The 26,853-nt window shown below is 44.9% G+C and overlaps 1 protein-coding gene across 1 annotated transcript; it reads right to left on the bottom strand.

The window, feature by feature from the left end:
• Nucleotides 1-6,154: 6,154 nt before the first annotated feature.
• Nucleotides 6,155-26,018, bottom strand: LOC140203681 (uncharacterized). The gene is made up of 6 exons (XM_072269728.1): nt 25,980-26,018; nt 22,720-23,835; nt 19,276-19,301; nt 12,322-12,568; nt 8,141-8,208; nt 6,155-7,897 (listed from the first exon to the last, which is right to left on the bottom strand). Exons 2-6 carry the CDS (start codon nt 23,397-23,399, stop codon nt 6,399-6,401), a joined length of 2,520 nt encoding a protein of 839 aa, XP_072125829.1. The 5' UTR covers nt 23,400-23,835; nt 25,980-26,018; the 3' UTR covers nt 6,155-6,398.
• Nucleotides 26,019-26,853: the final 835 nt, after the last annotated feature.

Raw genomic sequence — 26,853 nt, forward strand, 5'->3', positions numbered from 1 at the left:
TTTTCCCTTATTAGGGACAGAGAGAGAGTAAGCCTGTGGTACGTCAAATTACCGGGTGAACGAGTAATCTATGGGGTACTGCAAGTCTGTGTCTTTATTGATGCTTTGATGCACGCTTGAGTGCTCGGTGAGGGGAGCCGATGCTTTTTTGCTGGTGGGGGAGAGGGGGATGTCGCTTTGCTCAGAGCTGGGGGGGGGGCTTTGGGGTTCTTACATTTAACTATCATTCATTCTTTAGGGCACTCCTTTGTTTTCGTGGATGTTTGTGAAGAAAAAGAATTTCAGGATATATATTGTATACATTTCTCTGACGTTATATGTACCTATTGAAACCTATTGAGTCAGTGATGGAGAGGAAAGGGTTGACAGGGTGGAGAGGGGAGACAGCTGAGGGAGGGGGGAGTTGGAAGGGTTGTTATGGGAAGGCGGAGGAGAGGATGAGAGGGGAGGAATGGGGGAGGTGTAGTGGAGATGACTGAAGAACAAGGGAGTGGGTGAGGGGTGGGGAAGGTTGGAGGTTCAGTACGGGGAGGGTATGGAGAGCTGGTGTGGGCTATGTCGGTGGCAGCTGGGGAAGGGGATAGGTGGATGACTGGAGAGCTGGTCAGTGATGGAAGTGGATGTAGAGGGGAATAGGGAGAGGGTAAGAATACGGGAAACGGTGGAGGATAGGAGGGTATTGATGGGAGCACAGAGTGGGTAGTTGTTGAGGGGAGGGACAGTGGAGGAGTGGGATTAATGAAACAGTAGTAGGGGAGATGGCAAGGGTTGGGGAGAGTGGAAAGAAAATGATGGGGGGAAGGGAAATGTTGGGAGGGAAGTTAGTGAGGATTGAGGAGGGGGAGAAAGTAGAGGGGTGATAGAGGGTAAGTGCCTTGAAAGGGTGGTGGAGGGGACAGAGAGAGGCTTGGAGCGATGATGAAGGTAAAAGGAATAGCAGACTAGGAGGAGGAGTTGGGGGAAGTGGATAGTAGGGGGGGTGGGATGGAGAATGTGGGAGGGAAATGGACAGAGGGTGGGGGTGCAGCTCCGTGCCACTGTTACTGAGCTGGACTCAACCAGCAGCTGACCCCTCAGTCTGGACCTGTACAGATGTAGAAAAGGTTCAGATGCTATTGTGGGAGGTGGTGTTGGGGAGACACCAGGCTGTGTGAGAGGGACGCACACAGTGAGTGATTGATATTGGGATGAAGAGAGGGGAATGCAGTGAGAGAGAAAGAGTGTGAGAGGGAGAGGGAGGAGAGGTTCAGAAACTCAGGTTAGACTCTGTGTGTGTGAGGTCTACATGCTCTGCCGGTGACCCCATGGATATCCTTGGGTGTTCCAGTTCCCTCCCACCTTCCTGACACGTGTGGGTCGGTGGGTTAATCATCCACTCTGAATTGAAGGGTACCGGGCTTCTTAATGTTGGTGTGAGACCCCGTCCTCTACAGCAGCCAGTTTTGGAGTGATGGGGGAAGGACTCAGGTGGAACTGACTGGAACACTTTCCACCACACCCCCGATCAATATTCTGGGTGGGAGGGGGCGGGACCTGTAAGACTGTAGAACCAGGCCATTCGGCTCCTCCCACGCTGGTTGCTGGTGCTCAGACGGACCTCTCCTGTCCCACTCAACTCCAACGTTCATCCCGAACCCCATGAACCCTCCCCCAGGCACCGACCTGGGGCTGGACTTTGGGAAGCGGGTAGTTGAGAGGATGACAGTCGAGTGAAAGAAGACCAAAATACATCAGTCAGGCAGTATCTGTGGAGAGAGGGGTACGGGTGAGGGAGTAGACACGAGGTTTGAAGACAGAGCCCCGTCCATTCCCAGAGACACGCTTAACGGCGCAATTGTTACCCTTTAAACTCCACGCTTCAGAATTTGCTCACTATGCGAAGTGCGCAGGCGTCGAGAACTGGTGCTCCTGGAAAGCGCGCATGCGCTCACAGACAAAAGATCCCGGAGGAGCCGGGGCTTCATCAGCTCCGGAGTCCGCGCCCCGACCCAGGGGCAACTACTGCGAGCTCTGTGGCCCCGTACACTCAACCGGTCCCGGTCCCACAGCAACCGCACCCGGGCTGCGGGGAATTTTCTGCTCAGAACGAAAGTGCCGCTGCTAATGTGCACGTTGCATCGGCTCCCCTCTGCCAAATGGCACCAAATCCAATGAGTTTTCCTGTGGGGGATTCAGCAGCCAATCTGACCAACACAGCCAGCAGACACTGTCAGGACAGATATCGGAAGCGCTACCCCTCCGGCATTGTGAAAGACCCCTCCCATCCTTCCCACAACCTCTTCCGCCTTCTGCCGACAGGGAGACAACGCCGCAGCACAAGAACCACAATTGTCAGGCTGGGGAACGGCACTGTCAGACTTCTCAACACCTTGCTGGCACGTAACCCTATCTGAAAGCCCTGCCGTCTCACCCACTCATGGTGCTATTGCTGTTGTTTCACACATTTATACGACTGCTTGTTTTACGATCATAGTGTCAGTAACATCACACTGTCTTACATGAACATGGGCTTCGCACTTGATATCAACCTGTCACTCAGGGACACGTGATCTGTGCTGGGTGGTAACTACATGTGTGCGACTTTACATACTGGCCGTACTGTGTTTAGCTGCATCTGTGTACGGCTGAATGACGATCAACTTGAACCTCAAGTCAAATTCAACACCCAGATGTAGAAATAAAACAGAAATACGAGAAAATCTGCAGATGCTGAAAATCCAAAGCAACACACACAAAATGCCCGAGGAACTTAGCAGGCCAGGCAGCATCTATGGAAAAGAGTAAACGGTCCATGTTTCGGGCTGAGACCCTTCTGGGGGGGGGGGGGGAGGAAAAGCCTGGCTGATAGATGATGGGTGAAGCCAAGTGTATGGGAAAGGTCAAGGGCTGGAGAAGATAGAATGAGGCAGCAGAGAAGCTTGAACCATAGGAGGAAAAGGAGGAGGAAGTAATACGCAGGTTTGATGAAGTGAAAGGTCTGAATGGGGAATGGGGGGGGGGGGTATATTCACCGGAAGGAGAAATCAATATTCATACCATCAGGTTGCAGGGCACCCAGACAGAATATAAGCTGTTGCTCCTCCACCCTGAGGGTGGCCTCATTTTGGCACAAGAGGAGGCCATGGCGTGATATGCTGGAATGGGAATTAAAATGTTTGGCCATGGGGAAGTCCTGCCTGTGGCAGGTGGTGTGGAGGTGCTCAACAAAGCAGTCCCCCAATTTACAACGGGTCTCACCAGTGAGGAGGCCACTTCAGGAGCACCGGACACAACAGACGACCCCAGCAGATTCACAGGTGAAGCGTTGCCTCACCTGGAAGGCCTGTCTGTGGCCCTAACTGCAGGTGAGGGAGGATGGACAGTTGTCGCAGTTAGGCCACTTGCAGGGTTAAGTGCCTGGACAAGATTCATGGTGAGGGACAAATGGTCGAGGGAATCAGAGAGAGAGTGATCCCTGTGGAAAGTGAAGTTGGTAGGGGGAAGTAAAGATATGTTTAGTGGTAGGATCCCTTTGGAGATGGTGGAAGTTGCAGAAGTTAATGTGTTGGATGCAGAGGGTTATTTCTCAACCCCATTCTTCTGCCTTCTTCCCATAACCTTTTACATGCTGAATTATCCAAGAACCTTTCAACCTCCATTTTGAATTCACGCAATGACCTGGCCTTCACAACCACCTATGGAAAAGAATTCTACGGATTCACCACCCTCTTGCTAAAGAAATTCCTCCTCATCTCCATTCTAAATGGGCTTCTCTGTATTCTGAGGCTGTGCCCTGTGGTCCTAGACACCCCCACCATAGGAAACATCCTCTCCAAATCCATCCTATCTAGACCTTGCAACATTTGACAGCTTTCAGTGAGAGCCCCCCCTTCCCTCCATTCTTCTAAATTCCAGTCAGTGAGGCCCAGAGCCATCAATCATTCCTCCTACAGTAAGCCCTTTATTCTCAGAATCATTCTCATGAACTTCCTCTGAACCCTCTCCAATTTCAGCACATCCTTTCTAAGGGCTAAAAATGCTCACAGTACTCCAAGTGAGGCCTCACCAGTGCCTTATAAAATCTCAACATTACATCCTTGCTTTTATATTCTATTCCTCTCAAAATTAATGCCAACATTGCACTTGCATCCCTCACCACAGACTCAACGTGAAAGTAACCTTTAGCAAATCCTACGAGGTCTCACTTTGCACCTCGGATTTTTGAACTTGCTCCCCGTTTAGAAAATAGTCTGCTCTTCTACTCCTTCTACCACAGTGCATGACCACACACTTCCCAACTCTGTATTCCATCTGCCACTTCTTTGCACCTTCTCCAAGTTCTTCTGAGACTCCCTGCTTTCTCAACAGGCTCCCTTTATTCCCACTCTTTGCCTCCTGCCAATCAGCCACTGTTCAGGGGTTTCCTATAGCACCATTTGCTCTCATCTTGTCAAGTACCGTCATGAGCAGCACCTTGTCAAATGCCTTCTGAAAAGCCAAGTACACAACATCACCAATTATTCATTGTCTGTCCTGCTTGTTACTTCCTTATAGAACTTCAACAGGTTTGTCAGGCAAAGCTGCTCCTTACAGAAAGCATGCTGACTTTGGCCTGTTTTATCACGTGCTTCCAAGTACTCTGAAAACACATCCTTAAAAATCCACTCCAACATCTTCCCAACCAATAAGGTCAGATTACTGGCCTATAGTTTCCTTTCTTCTGCCTCCCTCCCTCCTTGAAGAGTGGAGTGACATTTGCAATTTTTCAGTCCTCTAGAACGTTCCCAGAATCTAGTGATTCCTGAAAGATCATTACTGATGTCTCCACAGTCTCTTCAGCCACCTCTTTCAGAACCCTGCGATACAGTCCCTCTGGTCCAGGTGACTGACTTACCTTCAGATATTTCAGTTTCCCAAGCACCCAGTAATAGCAACTGCACTCTCTTCTGCCCCCTGACCTCTGATATACTGCTGGTGTCTTAAACAGTGAAGAGTGATGCAAAATACTATCCAGTTCATCCACTATTCCCTTGTCCCTCGTTACTACCTCCAGCATCATTTCCAAGCTGTCCAATATCTACTCTCACCTCTCTTTTACTCTCTCTCTACATTGATACACACACACACACACGTGTCCGCTACCCTCTTGATATTGTTGGCTCAGTTACCTTCATATTTCATTATTTCCCCCCTTATGGCTTTTTACTTGCTGTCGCGTTTGGTTTCCAAATCCTCTAACTTCCCACTGATTTTTACTCTATTATATGCCCTCTCCTTTGTTTTGAATATTGTATTTGACTTCCCTTGTTAGCCACAGTTGCATCATTCTGCTTTTAAAATGCTACTTCTCCTCTGGACTTGATGAGGTGAGATAGTGGTGAGAAGACAGCTTGGCTCGGCGGGGTGGGGGGGGGGGGTTGGGGGCCAGGTCCTTGATGATGGATGCTGCCCCTTTTAGTGGCATGTAAATGTGCCCAGTGGTGGGGAGGGCATTGCCTGCAAGGGACTGGGCCATGTCCACCACTCTCTGTGGAGTTCTGTTCCTTCTAAAGGATGCTCTCACATCAGACTTGGATATTGAAATCTCAGAGCCTTTGGGAGTAGGGTGACGTGGAACAAACACTGTCAGAGATGAGCTGGGGTGCGTCGACTCCCAATGGAAATTTAGTGTGCTGTAAATTCACTAAGTGCCCAAGACAGTTTAAAATAGCGCTGACGATTTTGTCACAGATAAGACCACAAGATATAGGAGCAGAATTAGGACATCTGGCCCATTGGGTCTGCTCCAACATTCGATCATGGATGATCCTCTTTTTTTCTCCTCCTCAATGCGTTCCTGGCCTTCTCCCCGTAACCTTTGATGCCATGTCCAATCAAGAACCTATCAATCTCTGCCTTAAATATGCCCAATGACCTGGCCTCCACAGCTGCCCGTGGCAACAAATTCCACAAATTCACCACCCTCTGGCTAAAGAAACCTCTCCGCATCCCTGCTTTGTAAGAACACCCCGTATCCTGAGGCTGTGCCCTCTTGTCCTAGACTCTCCCACCATGGGAAACATCCTTTCCACACCTTGTCTGTCTAGTCCTTTCAACATTCGAAAGGATTCAATGAGATTCCCCCCTCATCCTTCTGAATTCCAGCGAGTACAGACCCAGAGCCATCAAACATTCCTCGTATGATAATCTTTTTATTCCTGGAATCATCATTGTGAACCTCCTCTGGACCCTCTCCAGAATATTAAACTTCAGTCTCATTAAAGACTCGCAATAGCAGAACAACCCCCTCCCGGGGTGATCGGGGCTCAGTCCTTGGTGAAACTGTGGAATCGGACAACAAGAGGAATACACGGACTTGTAACCAGATCCAGCAACTGCGATGGTTATAAATACAGCACAGAGAAACTTTTTCAACTTTTTCACCATTCTGAGCTCGCTGGTGTTTCAGCAGGTGGAATGACTGAGTAAATCTCTTTGCTCACACTGGTGTGAACCCTCTCCTTGTTGTGCACTTGCTGATGCCTCAGAAGCTGGGTTGACTGAGTGAAAGCCTTCCCACACTGAGAGCAGATGAATGGTCTCAGCCCGGTGTGAACTTGCTGGTGTTTCTGCAGGTTGGATTGATGAATATATGCCTTCCCACATTCAGAACAGATGAACGGCCTCTCCCCGGTGTGAACACGCTGGTGTTTTTGCAGGTTGGACGAATGGATGAATCCCTTCCCACACTCAGAGCAGGTGAATGGCTTTTCCCCAGTGTGAACACACTGGTGTGCCAGTAGCTCGGATGATTTAATGTATCCCTTCCCACACACGGTGCAAGTGAACAGCCTCTCCCCAGTGTGAACTCGCTGGTGTATCATCAGGTGAGATGACTGATTGAATCCCTTCCCACACACAGAGCAAATGAATGGCCTCTCCCCAGTGTGAACTCGCTGGTGTCTGATCAGGTGGGATGAATGAGTGAATCCCTTCCCACATTCAGAGCAGGTGAACGGCCTCTCCCCGGTGTGAACACGCTGGTGTGCCAGTAGTTCTGATGACTGAATGTATCCCTTCCCACACACGGTGCAAGTGAATGGCCTCTCCCCAGAGTGAACTCGCTGGTGTATCATCAGGTGGGATGACTGATTGAATCCCTTCCCACACACAGAGCAAATGAATGGTCTCTCGCCGGTGTGAATTCGTTGGTGTCTCATGACGTGGGATGAATGAGTGAATCCCTTCCCACACACAGAGCAGGTGAACGGCCTTTCCCCGGTGTGAACACGCTGATGTGACTGCAAGTTGGATGACTCAGTAAATCCCTTCCCACACTCAGAGCAGGTGAATGGCCTCTCTACAGTGTGAACTCGCCTGTGTTTCCGTAGTTGGGATGAACGAATGAATCCCTTCCCACACACGGAACATGTGAAAGGCCTGTCCCCAGAGTGAATTTTCTGATGTGTCCTCAGGTTGGACAACTGAATGAATTCCTTCCCACAGTCGGAGCAGGTGAACGGTCTATCTGCGGCGTGAACTCGCTGATGTATCTTCAGGCTGGATGACTGAGTATATCCCCTCCCACACACAGAGCAAATGAATTGCCTCTCCCCAGTGTGAACTCGCTGGTGTGTCTGCAGGTGGGACGAGTGAGTGAATCCCTTCCCACACATGGAGCAGGTAAACGGCCTCTCACCACAGTGAACCCGCTGGTGTGTCCGTAGGTGGGATGACCGAGTGAATCCTTTTCCACACTCGGAGCAGGTGAATGATTTCTCTCTGCTTTGAGCTCTCTGGCAATTCATCAGGTCAGACGACATAGTGAATCCCTCCCACACTTCAAGCTGTTGAGTGCCTGGTCTCTGGTGAAGATACTCTGGAGAGTTCTCAAGAGCCCTGGATCCAACGTGTTTCAATGAGAAGTTAAAACAGACAACTTCATTTTAGACACAAAGCAGACGCACGTTTCCAACTGGGATGAGATATGCCTTCTTTTCCGAGGATCAACAATGAATATGTTGTTAATTTACAAGGATTGACTCCAGATTGGTTCATCCAGATCTCACCGTAGGCCAAACAAGTGTTCAGATTCCCCTTGCTGTGACTGGTGTGCTGTCTTCTCAAACATCTCCTCCTTCGCATTCAAAAACTGATTTCATTCAAGTGCTGGTGATCCAACTTGCACAGCAGAACTGGCATATTGTTGTGTCTGGGATAACCGCACACAAATCCTTTCTCTTTGGTTTCCTGTAAAAAGAAGTTTACAAAAGACATCAATGGGTGTAGGTTAGCATTTGAAATGAGATAATGGTACTCTCTATAGTCAGCTGATTGTTAGAGTGAGGCTCAACACAAGGTGCACAGAAAATTCATCATCTTCTAACTGGGCACGTGTCAAACATCCAATTCTCTGACTATCTTTGGGGTTTTCTAAATATGTGGCAATTTTTTGATGCAAATACTTCCGGTCACTTTTTCCACAGGACAGATGTGTTCAAAGTCCTTAAGTATTCAGACAGAATAGAAAAGTGGCAGAATATCCAAAAGCAGTGATAAAAGTGTTTTTTTTTCTCCCTCTCTGCACAGCACTAACCAACTTTTTATTTCAAATCAGACCTAGTACCTTCTTTTAGACAACACTCTCAACTATTTACTAAATCTCTGGACATCAGCCGGTTGAAGACATGGGCCCTGATGTCAATGTTCCATTGTGTTCCATTTGTCAGGATATCGCTTACTACACTGGTTTGAAAGGTTCATTCGAGGCTCTTAATGTGAGATTAACGTAGACATCTACAAGGAAAGGTGGCACCTGTTATTAAGGACCCCCATCACCCAGGATATGCCCTCTCCTCATTGTTGCCATCAGGAAGGAGGTACAAATGTCTGAAGACACACACTCAGCGATTCAGGAACAGCTTCTTCCCTTTTGCCATTCGATTTTGAAATGGACATTGAGCCCATGAACACTACCCCACTGTTTTATTATTGGTTTTTGCACTACGCTTTTTAAAAGTTAACTATTTACTATACACATATATACTTACTGTAATTTACTTTTTCAAAGTTTTCTATATTATCATATATTTCATTGCACTATAACCAGATAACAATTACAGCACGGAAACAGGCCATCTCGGCCCTTCTAGTCCGTGCCGAACTCTTACTCTCACCTAGTCCCACCGACCCGCCTCAGCCCAAAACCCTCCATTCCTTTCCTGTCCATATACCTATCCAATTTAACTTTAAATGACAACATCGAACCTGCCTCAACCACTTCTGCTGGAAGCTCGTTCCACACAGCTACCACTCTCTGAGTAAAGAAGTTCCCCCTCATGTTACCCCTAAACTTTAGCCCTTTAACTCTCAACTCATGTCCTCTTGTTTGAATCTCCCCCACTCTCAATGGAAAAAGCCTATCCATGTCAACTCTATCAATCCCCCTCATAATTTTAAATACCTCTATCAAGTCCCCCCTCAATTTTCTAAGCTCCAAAGAATAAAGACCCAACTTGTTCAACCTTTCTCTGTAACTTAGGAGATGAAACCCAGGTAACATTCTAGTAAATCTTCTCTGTACTCTCTCTATTTTGTTGACATCTTTCCTATAATTTGGTGACCAGAACAGTACACAATACTCCAAATTTGGCCTTACCAATGCCTTGTACAATTTCAACATTACATCCCAACTCCTATACTCAATGCTCTGATTTATAAAGGCCAGCACACCAAAAGCTTTCTTCACCACCCTATCCACATGAGATTCCATCTTCAGGGAACTATGCACCATTATTCCTAGATCCCTCTGTTCTACAGCATTCTTCAATGCCCTACCATTTACCATGTATGCACCTCACATTTATCAGCATTAAACTCCATCTGCCATCTTTCAGCCCACTCTTCTAACTGGCCCAAATCTCTCTGCAAGCTTTGAAGACCTACTTCATTATCCACAACTCCACCTATCTTAGTATCATCTGCAAACTTACTAATCCAATTTACCAATCCATCATCCAGATCATTAATATATATGACAAACAATATTGGACCCAGTACAGATCCCTGAGGCACACTACTAGTCACCGGCCTCCAATGTGACAAACAGTTATCCACCACTACTCTCTGGCATATCCCATCCAGCCACTGCTGAATCCATTTTATTACTTCAATATTAATACTTAACGATTGAACCTTCCTAACTAACCTTCCATGTGGAATCTTGTCAAAGGTCTTCCTAAAGTCCATATAGACAATATCCACTGCTTTACCCTCGTCAACTTTCCTAGTAACCTCTTCAAAAAATTCATTAAGATTTGTCAAACATGAACTTCCACGCACAAATCCATGTTGACTGTTCCTAATCAGACCCTGTCTATCCAGATAATTATATATACCATCTCTAAGAATACTTTCCATCAATTTACCCACCACTGACGTCAAACTCACAGGCCGATAATTGCTAGGTTCACTCTTAGAACCCTTTTTTAAATAATGGAACAACATGAGCGATACGTCAATCCTCCGGCACCATCCCCGTTTCTAAAGACATTTGAAATATTTCTGTCAGAGCCCCTGCTATTTCTACACTAACTTCCCTCAAGGTCCTATGGAATATCCTGTCAGGACCCAGAGACTTATCTACTTTTATATTCCTTAAAAGCCCCTGTACTTCCTCTTCTTTAATCGTCATACTTTCCATAACTACCCTACTTGTTTCCCTTACCTTACACAATTCAATATCCTTCTCCTCAGTGAATACCGAAGAAAAGAAATTGTTCAAAATCTCCCCCATCTCTTTTGGCTCCGCACATAGCCGTCCACTCTGAATCTCTAAGGGACCAATTTTATCCCTCACTATCCTTTTGCTATTAATATAACTGTAGAAACCCTTGGGATTTATTTTCACTTTACTTGCAAAGTAACCTCATATCTTCTTTTAGCTTTTCTAATTTCTTTCTTAAGATTCTTTTTACATTCTTTATATTCCTCGAGCACCTCACTTACTCCAAGCTGCCCATATTTATTGTAGATCTCTCTCTTTTTCTGAACCAAGTTTCCAATATCCCTTGAAAACCATGGCTCTCTCAAACTTTTAACCTTTCCTTTCAACCTAACAGGAACATAAAGATTCTGTACCCTCAAAATTTCACCTTTAAATGACCTCCATTTCTCTATTACATTCTTCCCATAAAACAAATTGTCCCAATCCACTCCTTCTAAATCCTTTCACATCTCCTCAAAGTTAGCCTTTCTCCAATCAAAAACCTCAACCCTGGGTCCAGTCCTATCCTTCTTCATAATTATATTGAAACTAATGGCATTAAACACATAACTCTGTCACCTGACCTATCTCATTCCCTAACAGGAGATCCAACACTGCCCCTTCTCTAGTTGGTACCTCTATGTATTGCTGCAAAAAACTATCTTGCACATATTTTATGAACTCCAAACCATCCAGCCCCTTTACAGAATGGGTTTCCCAGTCTATGTGTGGAAAATTAAAATCTCCCACAATCACAACCTTGTGCTTACTACAAATATCTGCTATCTCCTTACAAATTTGCTCCTCCAATTCTTGTTCCCCATTAGGTGGTCTATAATACACCCCTATGCGTTACTACACCTTTCCCATTCCTCAATTCCACCCAAACAGCCTCCCTAGACGAGCCTTCTAATCTATCCTGCCAAAGCACTGCTGTAATATTTTCTCTGACAAGCAATGCAACACCTCCCCCTCTTGCCCCTCCGATTCTATCACACCTGAAGGAACGAAATCCAGGAATACTTAGTTGCCAATCACACCCCTCCTGCAACCATGTTTCACTAATAGTTACATCATCATATTTCCAGGTATCAATCCATGCTGCCGCTAAGTTAACAAATTTCACGACCTGTGCCGGTGATATTAAACGCGATTCTGATGAACTCGGATGTATATGATTGAGCCCCAAATGCGTGGATTTAGATAGCTGAAGCTCAGCAATATGTAAAATGTCCTCCCGCTCCCATTCCGCCCACCTGCGCACCCAAACATGACCTGCGATCGGGGCAGAGTCTTGCATGGCGGCTCCTTTACCCAGGACAGCCCAGAGCCCAGAAACCGCTCCGCCCGTCACCGTCCCGGCGATACGCATGCGTTAAAGAGATGGCGCCAGCACCTTCGCCCATCAGCAGAAACCACCCCCACCCCCCTCCGCCTCTCCCGGTGCCCCATTTCGTACTGTGAGGGGAAAATAACCGGGACTGTCCCAGTGTGAGGAGCCGCGGTGGGTCCGGAGTTCACAGCGATTGTCCCGGGGTGGGGCTGAGGGTTACGCGGGCCCCGCTGCTGATGAAAACCCGCTCGGAGCCCATTCCTACCTGCTGCCAATCCTTGGAAGCCTATTGTCCACTGGGCGCATGCGCGCTTCTGAGACTCCGACCTGTGGCTCTTTGCACCTGCGCACTAGAATCACAGCCGGCGCTTTCTGCAGCGCGGAGATTTCTGGGTAAGGCTGGTGCCATTGGAAACATCTATCATCGACTCCCGCGGCCGCCCGCAAAAGACTTGCGCTGCTAACATGCGGGACTATTTGGAAGCACTGTAGGTTCGGGTAACCAGGAGGATCTGGAAAAGGAACCAGAAACGGAGATTGGGGGAGAGTACGGATTGACGGAAGGAGGTTGGAATGAAGTCCGTAAAACAGAAAAAGACACATAATATTGGGTGATTTCTACTGATGGAGAGGAAGAGGGGAATTTTCGAAATAAGGGAAGACTCTAAGGTATTGTTTAAATTGGACCCGGGTCAAGCCTCTTCCATCAATCTGATTAAGTTAACGAGAGAGTTGAAATCTGCTATAGGGGATTTAGATTATGCTCGTACTTCGGTAAATCGGAAAGTGTTAAGCGTTTGTAAGATTTAAAAAATGTGAGAAGGCATTACGTTTGAAGACCTTGCTTGTTAAAAAAAAATTATGAAAATAGCGGTACTGGGTTCCGGTGTAGATTTCAATAGAGCAGGTTCAATCTCATTTATTGAGAAGTAAGGTTAAGGAGGTAAAGAGATTGAAAGTATTTAGAAATGGGAAAAGGTGGATAGTGTATTGATTTATTTTGTTGAGGTGAAACTCCCTGATAATGTTACCTTGAGGTAATTATAGTGTACAAGCTTATATTCAATCTCCACTTAGTTATTCTAAATGCAAAGATGTGGGCATGTTCCTGCAGTATGTCATGGGAAACGAAGGTGTAGTAAGTGTGTGTGTGTGTGTGTGTGTGGGGGGGGTGGCATCAGTATGAAGTGTCAAGTTAAACTGATGTAATTGTGGAGGAGAAGAAAGTGCAGCTTACAGCGGATGTGAAGTGTTTAAGAAGGCAACTGCAGTTGAACAGGTTAAAGTACAGTTGGGTGTGTCTTATGCAGAGCCTTGCAAAAGTATTGTTGATAAAGTATTACCGTTTTGAGACCAGATTGTGAAGTCAGTGGATGTATGTCAACATCAGAGTTCATTTAATTTACTTGTGGATAACATGAGGTTTGTGATGCTTGTAACAGATGTGGTGAATTGTACTGCTCAGGAATGTCATACTGAGAAAACTTAAATTATGAAAGTTGCAGAAAAGTTTTTTGGTTTAACTGGTGTTACGTGGGAAGCTTTGAATGAGCCTCTGATGGGTAGGGTATCTGTATTTCAGTCTTCTTGTGAAGGTAAGTAATGGGATTTAGAATACTGCAGTGGAAGTCTGATTTCCAATGGACAAGATTAACTTCTGGAGCTGTAAGTGGAGAGGAGGTGACAGGAACTGAAAGTGAGGCAAGAAGTGAGTGGGAGATGGAGAATGGTGACAGAAGCAGGGAGGAGGATAACGCCTGGCAGGTAGTCAAAGGACATAGGAGAAAGCAGGAACATAGAGAAGGGAGCAAACTTGGTGATGGCAAGGAATGGTGTGATATTGGAAAGAAGAGGCAACAGAAATTTAAGATATTGATGAAGCTTGACTCTGCTCCCAGTAGTTCTCTTAATCCAATTCAGTTAATTTCTGATCTTAAAAAAAAGCACTGGGGATAGAGTTGGTGCTTATTTGGTTCGAGGTGGGAAGATGCTGGTGATATGTAGTGATGTTACACGAAGGGACAGAGCCTTGGCTTTGAAATCCGTTGGTGGTAGGAGTGTAGTTATGTCACTGTTCATGGAAAGACAGTGGAGTGATATCGGAAGTTGCTCTTGTCTAGATTTTCAATGGACCAGATAAGAGAATTTGAAAGTTGAAAATGTGATGGAAGCAAAAAGGTTTAAAAAAAAGTTTCAGGATGGAGTAGGTAGCGATAATCTCTCAATTATAGTTAAATTTGATGGTATTTCATTGCCAATTAGAGTGTTCGTTAGGTTTTATGAATTATGGAGTCCAGGTGTATGTACTGCCTGAGATGTTTTAACTGTAGAAAGTTGGACCTGTAGCTGCTGTGTGCCGTGGGAAGAAACGGTGCAGCAGGTGTGGTGGTGAACATGACTATGGAAGCTGTGGTGAGCTGAAATGTTGTCATTGTGGATGGGAAGCTGGTGCTGTATATGGAGGCCGCGTAGTGGTTAAAGTTCAGCGGGTGAGCCTGCAGTCTGCTATGTCGTATGCTGAAGCCTTGCAGAGAGTCAAGGAAATTGATAAGGGTGAGAGGCTTGTACCCTGAACCCCTGTCCAACAAGAAATTGTTTGTCTGGCTCACCCATTTATTACTCATAAATCTTTGAAGGGAGATAAGATAAGATTTGTGGTTTTTATGGCTGCAGATAAATTTCTTGGCATTGCAGGATTGTTGTTCGAGATAGTAAGTGAGGTGTTACAGGGTGGAGCTCTCAGTTAACTGTCTCTTGCCCAATGGTGCTCACTATTTTACAGTGGAATGCCAAGAGTCTGACTGTGAGTAAAAAAATTAGTGAGGTTGTGTCCATGGGTTAATTGTCCATTCAGAAATTGAATGGCAGAGGGGAAAAAGCTGTTCCTAAATCACTGAGTGTGTGCCTTCAGGCTTCTGTACCTCCTTTCTGATGGTACTGATGGTAACAGTAAGAACTGGGTAGTTGGGGTCCTTAAGGAGGTTTGTAAACGTAACTTTGCTGGATCAAATAACGACAGCACAAGAAGATCGTTACTTATCTTTTCACCTGTTTATTCCTTCGAGCTCAGCCAGCGAGTGAACTTAGACCCGACATCAGGGAGAGAAATGTTCTCATCTCCCCAGCGGTGCAGCAAATTCACTGCCTGATGTCAGAATTGTCAGAAGTTATAAGGCCACCGATACAAATGAACAATCAGTTTGATAATTATTCCAGCCAAGTCAATGGACTATTGATACAAAGAACAATCAGCTTGATAACCATTCCGGCCAAGTCAATGGACTATTGATACAATGAACAATCAGTTTGATAATTATTCCGGCCAAGTCAATGGACTACTGATACAATGAACAATCAGTTTGATAATTATTCCGGCCAAGTCAATGGACTACTGATACCAATGAACAATCAGTTTGATAATTATTCCAGCCAAGTCAATGGACTATTGATACAAAGAACAATCAGCTTGATAACCATTCCGGCCAAGTCAATGGACTATTGATACAATGAACAATCAGTTTGATAATTATTCCGGCCATGTCAATGGACTACTGATACAATGAACAATCAGTTTGATAATTATTCCGGCCAAGTCAATGGACTATTGATACAAAGAACAATCAGCTTGATAACCATTCCGGCCAAGTCAATGGACTATTGATACAATGAACAATCAGTTTGATAATTATTCCGGCCATGTCAATGGACTACTGATACAATGAACAATCAGTTTGATAATTATTCCGGCCAAGTCAATGGACTATTGATACCAATGAACAATCAGTTTGATAATTATTCCGGCCAAGTCAATGGACTATTGATACAATGAACAATCAGTTTGATAATTACTCCGGCCAAGTCAATGGACTATTGATACCAATGAACAATCAGTTTGATAATTATTCCGGCCAAGTCAATGGACTATTGATACCAATGAACAATCAGTTTGATAATTATTCCGGCCAAGTCAATGGACTATTGATACCAATGAACAATCAGTTTGATAATTATTCCGGCCAAGTCAATGGACTACTGATACAATGAACAATCAGTTTGATAATTATTCCGGCCAAGTCAATGGACTACTGACACAATGAACAATCAGTTTGATAATTATTCCGGCCAAGTCAATAGACTATTAATACCAATGAACAATCAGTTTGATAATTATTCCGGCCAAGTCAATGGACTACTGATACAATGAACAATCAGTTTGATAATTATTCCGGCCAAGTCAATGGACTATTGATACCAATGAACAATCAGTTTGATAATTATTCCGGCCAAGTCAATGGACTATTGATACCAATGAACAATCAGTTTGATAATTATTCCGGCCAAGTCAATGGACTACTGATACAATGAACAATCAGTTTGATAATTATTCCGGCCAAGTCAATGGACTACTGATACAATGAACAATCAGTTTGATAATTATTCCGGCCAAGTCAATGGACTATTGATACAATGAACAATCAGTTTGATAATTATTCCGGCCAAGTCAATGGACTACTGATACAATGAACAATCAGTTTGATCGACACCCCAGCCACCTGAATTAAAGTAAGGAATGTCCTACCTGGTTTGCTGGAGCCACAACATAATTACAAAGATAAGTCAAATTTGTGTTTTAATTAAGAAAGCAATGTTCTGTCTAATTTCCATCAGGTACTGCTTTTTGTCAAAATCAAAAGGTGTGAAAAGCCCAGAGACATCTTATGTGGATCTGGACGAACCTTAACCCTTATCTTGCTCCAAAGAAAGCAGCTGTGAGACATTATTCAAACACACTGCAGTCACAGACATAGTCAGTACCGAGTCCATTGTTTACAGGGATCTGAGAATCCCCCATTCCCTTAAACTTTATCAGATAGACGGCACTTTTCTGAGGCACCGCTCCTTAAAGATATCCTGGATACTACAGAGGCTAGTGCTCATGATGGAGCTGACTAATTCAATAACTCTCTGCAACTTACTTTGATCCTGTGCAGTAGCCCCACACCACCCCATACCAGACACTGATACAGCCTGTCTGAATGCTCTCCACAGAATATCTGCAGAAATTTTCAAGTGTTTTAGGTGACAAATGAAATTTCCTGAAACTCCAAATGAACTATAGTTGCTGTCCTGCCTTTTATAATAGCTGCATCAATATATTAGGATGAGACTCGGTTAAAGACTCATTTGGATTTTGCTTTACAGGGAGATGATGTATTATGAGGGAACGGGATTCAGGTGCTGAGGGTTGTGTGACTACTTGTATCAAACATGGGACAGGGTGTAGGGCAGGCAGTGGGCAAACCTTATGAGTTTGTGGTGGTAGAAATATGGGAGAAATGTGGGAAAATAGAGGTAATTATTTTATAATCCCTGTGATAAATTCATCTCTGTAGTGTTGGAAACTGTTGAAGTCATAGGACTCAGAGGCTGGTTTGGTGTGCTGATTTTACTGAACCCAGTACATTGTGGAGTAGCAGTACAACCAATGCTAGTGTTGGAGCATTTTTTGAATAGTAACTCCTTGGTGTAATTTCACAAAGATCAATATCTGTTATTGATCTGATACTATTACTGGTATTGCAGAGTGGGATATTTATGACGTCCTGACGAAGGGTCTCGGCCTGAAACGTCGACTGTACCTCTTCCTACAGATGCTGCCTGGCCTACTGCGTTCACCAGCAACTTTGATGTGTGTTGCTTGAATTTGCAGCATCTGCAGAATTCGTGTTGTTTGTGTTTATGAAAAGGGTTTGTTAGGGAGTGATCGTTACTGATAGGAGTGGAACTGTACAGAACAGTGAGCTCTTCTTTCCCTTTCGGAAGCTCAGGTGTGCAGAACTGCATACATGTGAGAAATTATGCGAGGAGAAGTTGCAGTATAGTCATTTAGAGGGGATATTGGTAATTATTTTGAGTGTTTTAGTAATGTCCTGTGGAAAAAAAAGTAGCTGCAGACACAATCCCTAAAGTAGCCGGTTATGGCAGGGGAAAGGTTGTGCCTTGGTAGACATCCTGTGCTCAGGCAGTGAAGAATTGAAAAAGGCCTTTGAGAAACTTTGGAAGTTTTATTCTATGGAATATTTGGTTCTGTATAAAGGGGCACAAGCAGTGGTTAGGAAAACTGAAGTGTGCAAAATGAGAGTTGTGGAGGAAATACTGTAGCAGTATTGTTAGAGAGATCCCAATAGGTGAAGTGGGGGGTCTGATTCGGAAGATGGGAGGCGTGTGACAGAGCAGAGTCCTTCCAGTTTTATGTTCTGAAGCTTTTGTGAAAGTGCACAGTTCTGAGAAACCTAGTGAAGAGGCTAATCCAAATAGCAGGGCTTTTCTTGACAATAATCCTGGGATTACTGAGGATAGGCAACGTATTGATTCAGTGTTTGATGTGGAGCTTTCATTATCTGAACTCAAACAATTACTTTCTAGGATTAAACATGTGTCTCCAGGAAAAGATGGGCTTTGTTATTGAATGTTTTCCCATATGTCAGAGAGAAAGTTTCAAATGGTTGTAGATTTGTTCAATCAAAGTTGGACTGCTGGATGCCCTCCACCAGTTAGCAGTATTAATTCCAGACCTGAAACCAGGCGAAGAACGGTCAGAGCCTGTTAGTTACAGGACAATTTCATTGACTTGTGTAAACTTATGGAGATGATGATGTCTAGAATATGATATTAGAAAAGCACGGGTTAAGGGTGAGGTTGTAGTGGTATCTTCCTTGATATTGAGAAGGCTTATGATGTGCTTTAGGAGGAGGGACTGTTGATAAATCTGTAAAACCCGAATGGGTGGAGAAATGTGTAATTGAGTTAAAGATTTGTTGTTTCAGAGGATCATACAGGTCAGTGTGTGCAAAGAGTATTGTAAGGTTTATTTATAGATAATAGTCCTCCACGATGGAGTGTTTGTTGTCCTGTTTAATATGATGATAAATGATAATTTTTTATAAAGTTGATCCTAACATTTCCAAGTCCCTGTATGCTGATCACAGGGCTGTATGGAAAAGGGGCAGGAATATAAACATTATAATGAATAAGTTCAGGCTGCTGTACAGGAATTGGAGAAATGGGGTGAGCAGTGGGGGTTTAAGTTCACAGCGGCAAGAATTCAGGTTATTTGTTTTAGTAAACAGATCAATAGGCCCATTGTTGATCTTGGACTGCGTGGACAGACATTGGAACAAGTGTCAGTGATTAGTATGTGAATAAATGTGAAACTTACATGGAAGCACCTCGTCAATAAAATACCTGGGAGATAGAAACAGAGAAAATCTACAGCACAATACAGGCCCTTTGGCCCACAAAACAAAACATGTCCTTACCTTAGAAATTACCTAGGGTTACCCACAGCCCTCTATTTTTCTAAGCTCCATGTACCTGTCCAGGAGTCTCTTAAAAGACCCTATGGTATCCACCGATGTGAATTGATGTGAAATTTATATGGAAGCACCATGTCAATAAAATACTTGGGAGATGTAAGGCTGTCCTTAACATGCCTCGGTGTTTGGTGGGATATGATTGAAGAGGGGCTAAATGTGTATCTACGATTACTTTCTACTATTAATTGATTAGAACAGTTTCAGATTATGGGTTTGGCACCCCCTCACTTTTGAAATCACTGGATGTTCTTCAAGCCCAGGCTCTATGTCTGTCTTGTCGTATCCCTCGGTCACCCGTCTCTGCTCCGCAGGTGGAAGTGGGTCAGATGCCATTGCATTTACAAAGATTACAGATAGCTGTGAATTATTGGGTACACCTCAGTGATCACAAGGATGCTCATCCAGCTGAGAATATATTGAAGGATTGTTGTGAACATCAGGATTGCAGGATTTGCAGTTTTGGGTGGGAAGGAAATGATCAGGCAGAGAACATGCTCTGTCCAATATGACCTGTGCTCCATTATTCCTCCCTGGTGATTTCCTCTACCTAGGGTAGATTTGATTCTTCAGGAGAGGCTGTCAGAACATTTACCTGGGGTAGATTTGACTCTTCAGGAGAGACTGTCAGAACGTGCCTGGAATGTATCTGAAGAGGGAGTGATGACTCTATATATACATCATCAATATTATGGAGTGGTTCTAGTGTTCACAGATGGCTTTGATGACCCGGTGTCTCATAACACCAGTGCAACAGTCTATGTCCCAAAATTTCAGATGTCAATTAGAAAAACGTTACCTAATAAACTTTCAGCTTATGCTATTGAAATGGTGGCAATCCTTCTTGCATTGCCGTGGATAAGAGTACATACAGCCTAAATGGGTTATTATCTGTTCTGATTCCGTCTCTGTGTTGTGTAGTCTAAAGCTGGGTCTGTCCAATAGTTGTCCAGATGTTTTGTCGGAAGTTAGACAAACATTATTACATCTGCAGTATTTCGGAGTGTATCTGCTTTCAGTGGATCCCAGCTCACGTGGGGGTGGAAGGAAGTGAGTAGTCAGCAGGCTGGCTAAACAGTCTGTGACAGTCTGTGTTGTTGACGTTGATATTCCTCTAACTAACGGCAGGCAAAGTTTTAATTAAGGACTATGTTCTCTCGATATGGCAGGGCCTGTGGGATACACAATTGTAGGGGAGATACTTGTATGGAATTCAGAAAAAAGGTTCACAGTATTTCACTTTGGAGGTGAGGAGAGGAGGGCCAGTAGGGAGGAAGTTATAATTACTCAGCTTAGGCTTGGCCATACTGGTTTAAATGCCACTTGGTAAACATAGTTCAGGTGATTGTAGACAGTGTCATCTTCCAGACACAGTACAGTCTCACGAATTATTGGAATGTCGGCCATATGAGTGGGAGAGAAGTAGACTCGGGGAAGTAATATTGTTACTTTGGATAACTTGGTAGGGTGTGGCCAAGAAGAATGAGAGAAGCATAACCAAGTATTGAAATTCTTGACTCTTGCTGGGTTGTTTAATACAGTTTATAGCAACCGATTTGGGTGTTTATATATTCCTTTATTTAGTTAGTACACTCGACAACAAAGATTTTGCTTCTGAATACTTGTGGGTGTATCATGGATTTTCATGATCGTTACCCACCCCAACTCTCTGCTTTCCACAGGGATCGTTAACTCCGAGATTCCCTTGTCCATTCGTCCCTCCCCGCTAATCTCCCTCCTGACACAAATGCCTGCAAGCGACAGAAACGCTACACCTTCCCACTCACCTCCATTCAAGGCCCCAAACAGACCTTTCAGGAGAGGCAGGACTTCACCTGCAAATCTGTTGGGGTCATCTATTGTATCCAGAGGTCCCGATGCAGCCTCCTCTACATTGGTGAGACCTGGTGTAATCGGGAGGACCACTTTGAAAGCGGAATTTCCTAGTAGCTAACCATTTTAATTCCTATTCCCATTTCCACATGTCGCTCCACTTTTGCCATGATGTGGCCACTCTCAGAGTGGAGGAGCAACACCTCATATTCCTTCCAGGTAGCCTCCAACCTGATGAAATGAACATCCATTTCTCCTTCCGGTAATTTTGTTTCCCTTCTCCCTTCTATTCCCCACTCTGACCTTTCACCTTCTACAGCCCTTTACCTTTCTCAGCTACCTGGCTTCACCTTTCACCTTCTGGCTAGTCCTCCATCCCCTCCCCCTATCTTTTTATTCTGGCACCTTCCCCCTTCTGTTCCAGTCCTGAAGAAAGATCTGGGTCTGAAACTTCGACTGTTCATTCATTTCCTTAGAAGCTGCCTGACCTGCTGAGTTCCTCCAGCAATTTGTGTGTGTTACTCTGGATTTCAAGCATCTGCAGAATCTCTTGTGTTTGTAACAACTCAGTAGTGTGAGACACAGGGAAGCAGTGAAAATTACCCATAACGTTGGAAAGAGCAGGGAATACAGAGATTAACAGCCAGTGACACTCTTCCTCGGCTCAGAGGTTTGAGGGACAAGGAATAGCTGTGACATAACTCCAGTGAGCTCATTGTCTGTTTCAGTCTGCAGAAAGTCATGCAGCAAATTCAAGGGAAAACTCTTCACCCACAGTGGTGACCAGCTGGAGCCTGTCACCACAGGGAGGAGCATGAGTTGAACCTGAGGGATGGGTTTACTAGGATTGGTGTGGAATAGAAACACTGGCAGGGACCAGCTGGGCTGACTGGCCTCAGCACTATACATTGTGTTGCATAGACAGTGAGAACCTGTGACACAGGATTTTAAATACTGTAAAAATGTTTTAATGGTCAGAGATCAGCAACATTAAAGTCCAGTCTAGACAAAGACTAACGACAGTGGAAGGAACCCCAACAATGCCCAGAGACTAGGGTTCAGTCCTGAGTGTGATAAGCAGCTACAATAACTGCAGAATCTGGCACAACAATCGGTCATGAACTTACAGCTGGACTCAGCAGCTGTGATGATGAAACATACAGCATGCAGCTTATTTTTTTCTGCAGTGTGAATTCATTGATTAAATTTCTTTGCACACACAGGACAGGAGTATACAGTCTGCTTAGTGTGAACACCCTGGTGTCTCATCAGTTGGGATGAGATCGTGAATCCTCTCCCAAACACAGAGCAGGTAAATGGACTCTCCCAAGTGTGAATTTGCTGATATGTGAATTCTCTGGTGCATCAGCAGGTCGGTTGACTGAATGAATCCCTTCCCACACAGCAGGTGAATGGTCTTTAGACACTGTGAGCTCGCTGGTGCCTCAGAAGCTCACAGGACTGAAAGAATCCCTTCTCCCTCACATGGATCAGGTGAAAGGTTCTTCTTCATGTGAACTCCCTGGTGCCTCATCAGATGGGATGGATGAGTGAATCCCTTCCCACACTCGGAGCAGATGAACAGCCTCTCTCCAGTGTGAACTTGCTGGTGCCTCATCAGCTGGAAAGACTGAGTAAATTCCTTCCCACACTCGGAACAAGTGTATGTCCTCTCCAGGGTGTGAGCTTGCTGGTGTACTTGCAGGTCGGATGACTCAGTGAATCCCTTCCCACGCTGAAAGCAGGTGAAAGGCGTCTCCCTGGTGTGCACCCGCTGGTGTGCCTGCAAGTGGGACGACTGAATGAATCGCTTCCGACACACAGAGCAGGTAAAAGGTCTCTCCCCTGTGTGAACCCGCTGGTGTCTCAGTAGCAGAGAAGATGTAATGAATCCCTTCCCACATGTGGAGCAGGTGAATGGCCTCTCCCCGGTGTGAACCCGGTGGTGTATTCGAAGGTCAGAAGAATCAATGAATCCCTTCCCGCACTGGGAGCAGGTGAATGGCCTCTCCGTGGTGTGAACTAGCTGGTGCCTTATGAGTTTCGATGACTGAGTGAATCCCTTTCCACACTCCGAGCAGGTGAATGATTTCTCCCTGCTTTGAAGCCTCTGGCATCTCATCAGATCAGATGACATAGTAGATCCCTCCCAAGCTTCAAGCAGTTGAGCGTCTGATGTATGGTGAGGACGTGCTGGAGTGTTCACAAGGCCAATGGTTTCAATGAGATGTTGAAACAGAAAACTTCATTTTAGACAGAAAACAGATGCACATTTCCAGCTGGGAAGAGATGCATCTTTTCCAAGGACCGACAACTGATGGATTGATATCTGCTCACTCCTTCAATAAATTGAAGACAATTTACAAGATTTATCTCCAGAATGTTCATCCAAATCTCACCCCTATACTAAACATGCATTCCGGTTCTTGCTGTGACTGCTGTGTTCTCTTCTCAAGCACCTCATCCTCCTCCACATTCAGAGATCAGAGGCATTCAAGTGCTGAGGAATTCATAGACACAGAACTGTGATGTGTTTGAGATTGCCGTACACAAATCCTTTTGCCTTTTCTACCCTGTAATAAGTTTATAAAAGACAGCAATGTGTGAAGGACAGCATGTCAGATGAAATCATTTCAGTCTTTAGAGTGAGCTCTGATCACACTATTACAGAGAAGTTCAACCCAAGTAAGAAGAACGTCATCTCATCTTTAACTGTGCATGGCTCAGGAATCCAGACTCGGCATTAACTCCTCTGTTTTTGTGTCGGTATCAGAATGGGTGATTTCTGCCCAGTATTCTGACTGTGGCTTGGCTCAGTTTGCCTCTCTCCATTAGGAGGGAAGATAGAACAGTATAGTACAGTATGGGCCCTTTGGCCCACAATGTTGTGCCGACTGCTAAACCTTCTCCAAGATTAATCTAACCCTTCCATTCCCCATAGCCCTCTATTTTCCTTTCACTTGTATGCCGAGCTAAGTTTATTAAATGTCTGTAATGTATCTGCTTCTACCCCCTCCCTGCCACCGCATTTATGTACTCATCACTCTGAGTAAATAAAACCTACTTCTGAAGCCCTCCCCCATACTTTATTCCAATCACCTTAAAATTATACCCTCTCGTATTAGCCATTGCCACCCGAGGGGAAAATGATTGTCCACTCTATCTAAGCTGCTTCTCATTTTACAGACCTCTGTCAAGCCATGCCTCATCCTCCTTTGCGCCAAGGAGAAAAGTTCCAACTCACTCAAACTTTTCTCATAAGACACAGTGTCTAATCTAAACAGCATCCCGGTGAATTTTCTCTACACTTTCTCTGAAGCTTCCACGTTCATTACAGAATGAAGCGACCAAAACTGAATGTGCAGTAGATTTGTGGTGTGCTTGGTGTCACTTGTTATCCAGGACAGAGGTGTTTGATATCATTATTTATTCAGGAAGAATAGCAGAAAAAATGGCCTCAGTGCCAGAGGATCCAGAACCAGACGACACTGAACGAAGGCTATTTACTGAAGAACCAAATGTGAGTCAACGATTTTGTTCGGCGAGGGGGAAAGGACCCTGAAGGGTGTTATACACAGGCCTCTGACCAGTAGCCAGGATGTGGGGTACAAATTACAATCAGAGATAGCAAAGGCATGTAAAAAGGGACAAGGTTAGGGGGATCTTGATGTCTGGGCAGCCCAGGATCTCCATATTTATCGCCCAGGTCTGCGCCACGGACGGGCGCATCCACTGTCTACCTGGACAGATGGAGCCATGATGATGATGGTCATGGGGGATTTCAATATGCAGATAGATTGGGAAAATCAGGTTGGTGCTGGATCCCCAGAAAAAGAATTTGTTGAATGTCCATGAGATGGCCTTTTGGAGCTGCTTGTGGTTGAGCCCACGAGGGTAAACAGAATTCTGGTTTGTATTTTGTGTAATGCAGGGGTCCCCAACCTTTACGCACCATGGACCGGTTTACTATTGACAATATCCTTGTGGACCGGCCAACCGGGGGGCGGGGTGTTCAAGTTTAACAGTGTGTGACAGGGAATGAGGAAAGGTGCAGCTGACTCGTACTGTTTCATATCGCCAAATCATATTGTTTCCTCTCGGCCCAGTAGCACATCTTTGCAGCCCGGTGGTTCGGGACCACTTGTGTAATGAACCAGATTTGATTACGGAGCTTAAGGTAAAGGAATCTTCAGGAGGCAGTGATCATAATATGATAGAATTCACCCTGCAGTTTCGGGGGAGAAGCTAAAGTCAGATGTATCCATATTACAGTGGAGTAAAGGGAAATACAAAGGCATCAGAGAGAAGTTGGCCAAAACTGATTGGAAGGAGACATTAGCAGCAATGACGGCAGAGCAGCAATGACTGAAGTTTCTGGGAACAATTTGGAAGCTGCAGGAAAGATGAAGGGAGGATGAAGCAAGCATGGCTGACAAGGGAAGTCAAAGCAAACATAAAAGCAAAGAGAGAGCATATAATAGACCAAAACTTAGTGGGAATTTAAAGGAATGAGAAGCTTCTTAAAAACCAACAGAAGACAAATAAAATGGTAATAAGGAGAAAAAAGTTGAAACATGAAGGCAAGCTAGCTAATTAATATTAAAGAGGATACCAAGAATTATTTCAGATATACAGAGAGCAATTTGCAGCAATTGTCCCTCAAATGAGGCGAGCACCCCGACCATAATTGAACCCTCGCCCGGAACCCCGCTCCTACCTGCCGCTGACCTTCCCACAGCGTTTCATCCACTCAGCGCATGCGTGTTCTCCTGCGCAACCTACGGCTCTCGGCGCCTGCGCATTTGGATCGCGTAGCAAAGTTCAAAGTTTATTATCAAAGTACATATAATGTCACCATATACAGCCCTGAGATTCGTTTCGTATCACAGATGGCGGAAGCGCTGAAATGTTTGGGTGACCATAGTGCCATTGAAAGCGTCTGCAAGGACTGGCAGCGCTCTGCCAAAAGGTTCCAATCCAGTCATTCGTTGCCACATCCTTCTTGTCCCGATTCCCTCCACCTCAGTGTTTCTGACCCTGCTCCATTGCACTTCAATCTGAGGGCTCCCCGCTCTCGTCTCCGACTTTAAAGACAGTGTTGTATAGTAATGACCCAGCTGTGTGAGAGGCAGCCCTTTGGAAGCAGTAAAAATGACCCAAGAAGTTGAATAAGGAATTAAGCAACCCAAGATGTTCTTTCAAGTCGTTTATTGTGATTTAACTATACCATGTCTACAATGTATATAATCATATAATGTATATAGAAATGAGACAACGTTTCTCCAAATCAGGCTGTAAAGCACAGCAGTACGTATAACACATGCAACATACAATAATTTATGAAGTTAAGGATAAAATCTACAGAAGAATTATGCATGAATAATGAACTAAAGTGCATAAATTAAATACTGTAAGCTACGGAACAGATTAACCAGTGACACTTCAAATATGATGCGGCAGGGAGTCCAGAAGACTAATGGCATGAGGGAAGAAACTGTCTCCCATCCTGACCGTTCTCAATTTTATGCATCATCAGTGTCTCCTGCCTGATAGTAGAAAGTCAAAGAGGGTGCTGGATGGATGGGTGGGAT

Source organism: Mobula birostris, chromosome 10, assembly GCF_030028105.1.
Source record: "Mobula birostris isolate sMobBir1 chromosome 10, sMobBir1.hap1, whole genome shotgun sequence".
In the NCBI taxonomy this organism is placed as follows: Eukaryota; Metazoa; Chordata; class Chondrichthyes; order Myliobatiformes; family Myliobatidae; genus Mobula; species Mobula birostris.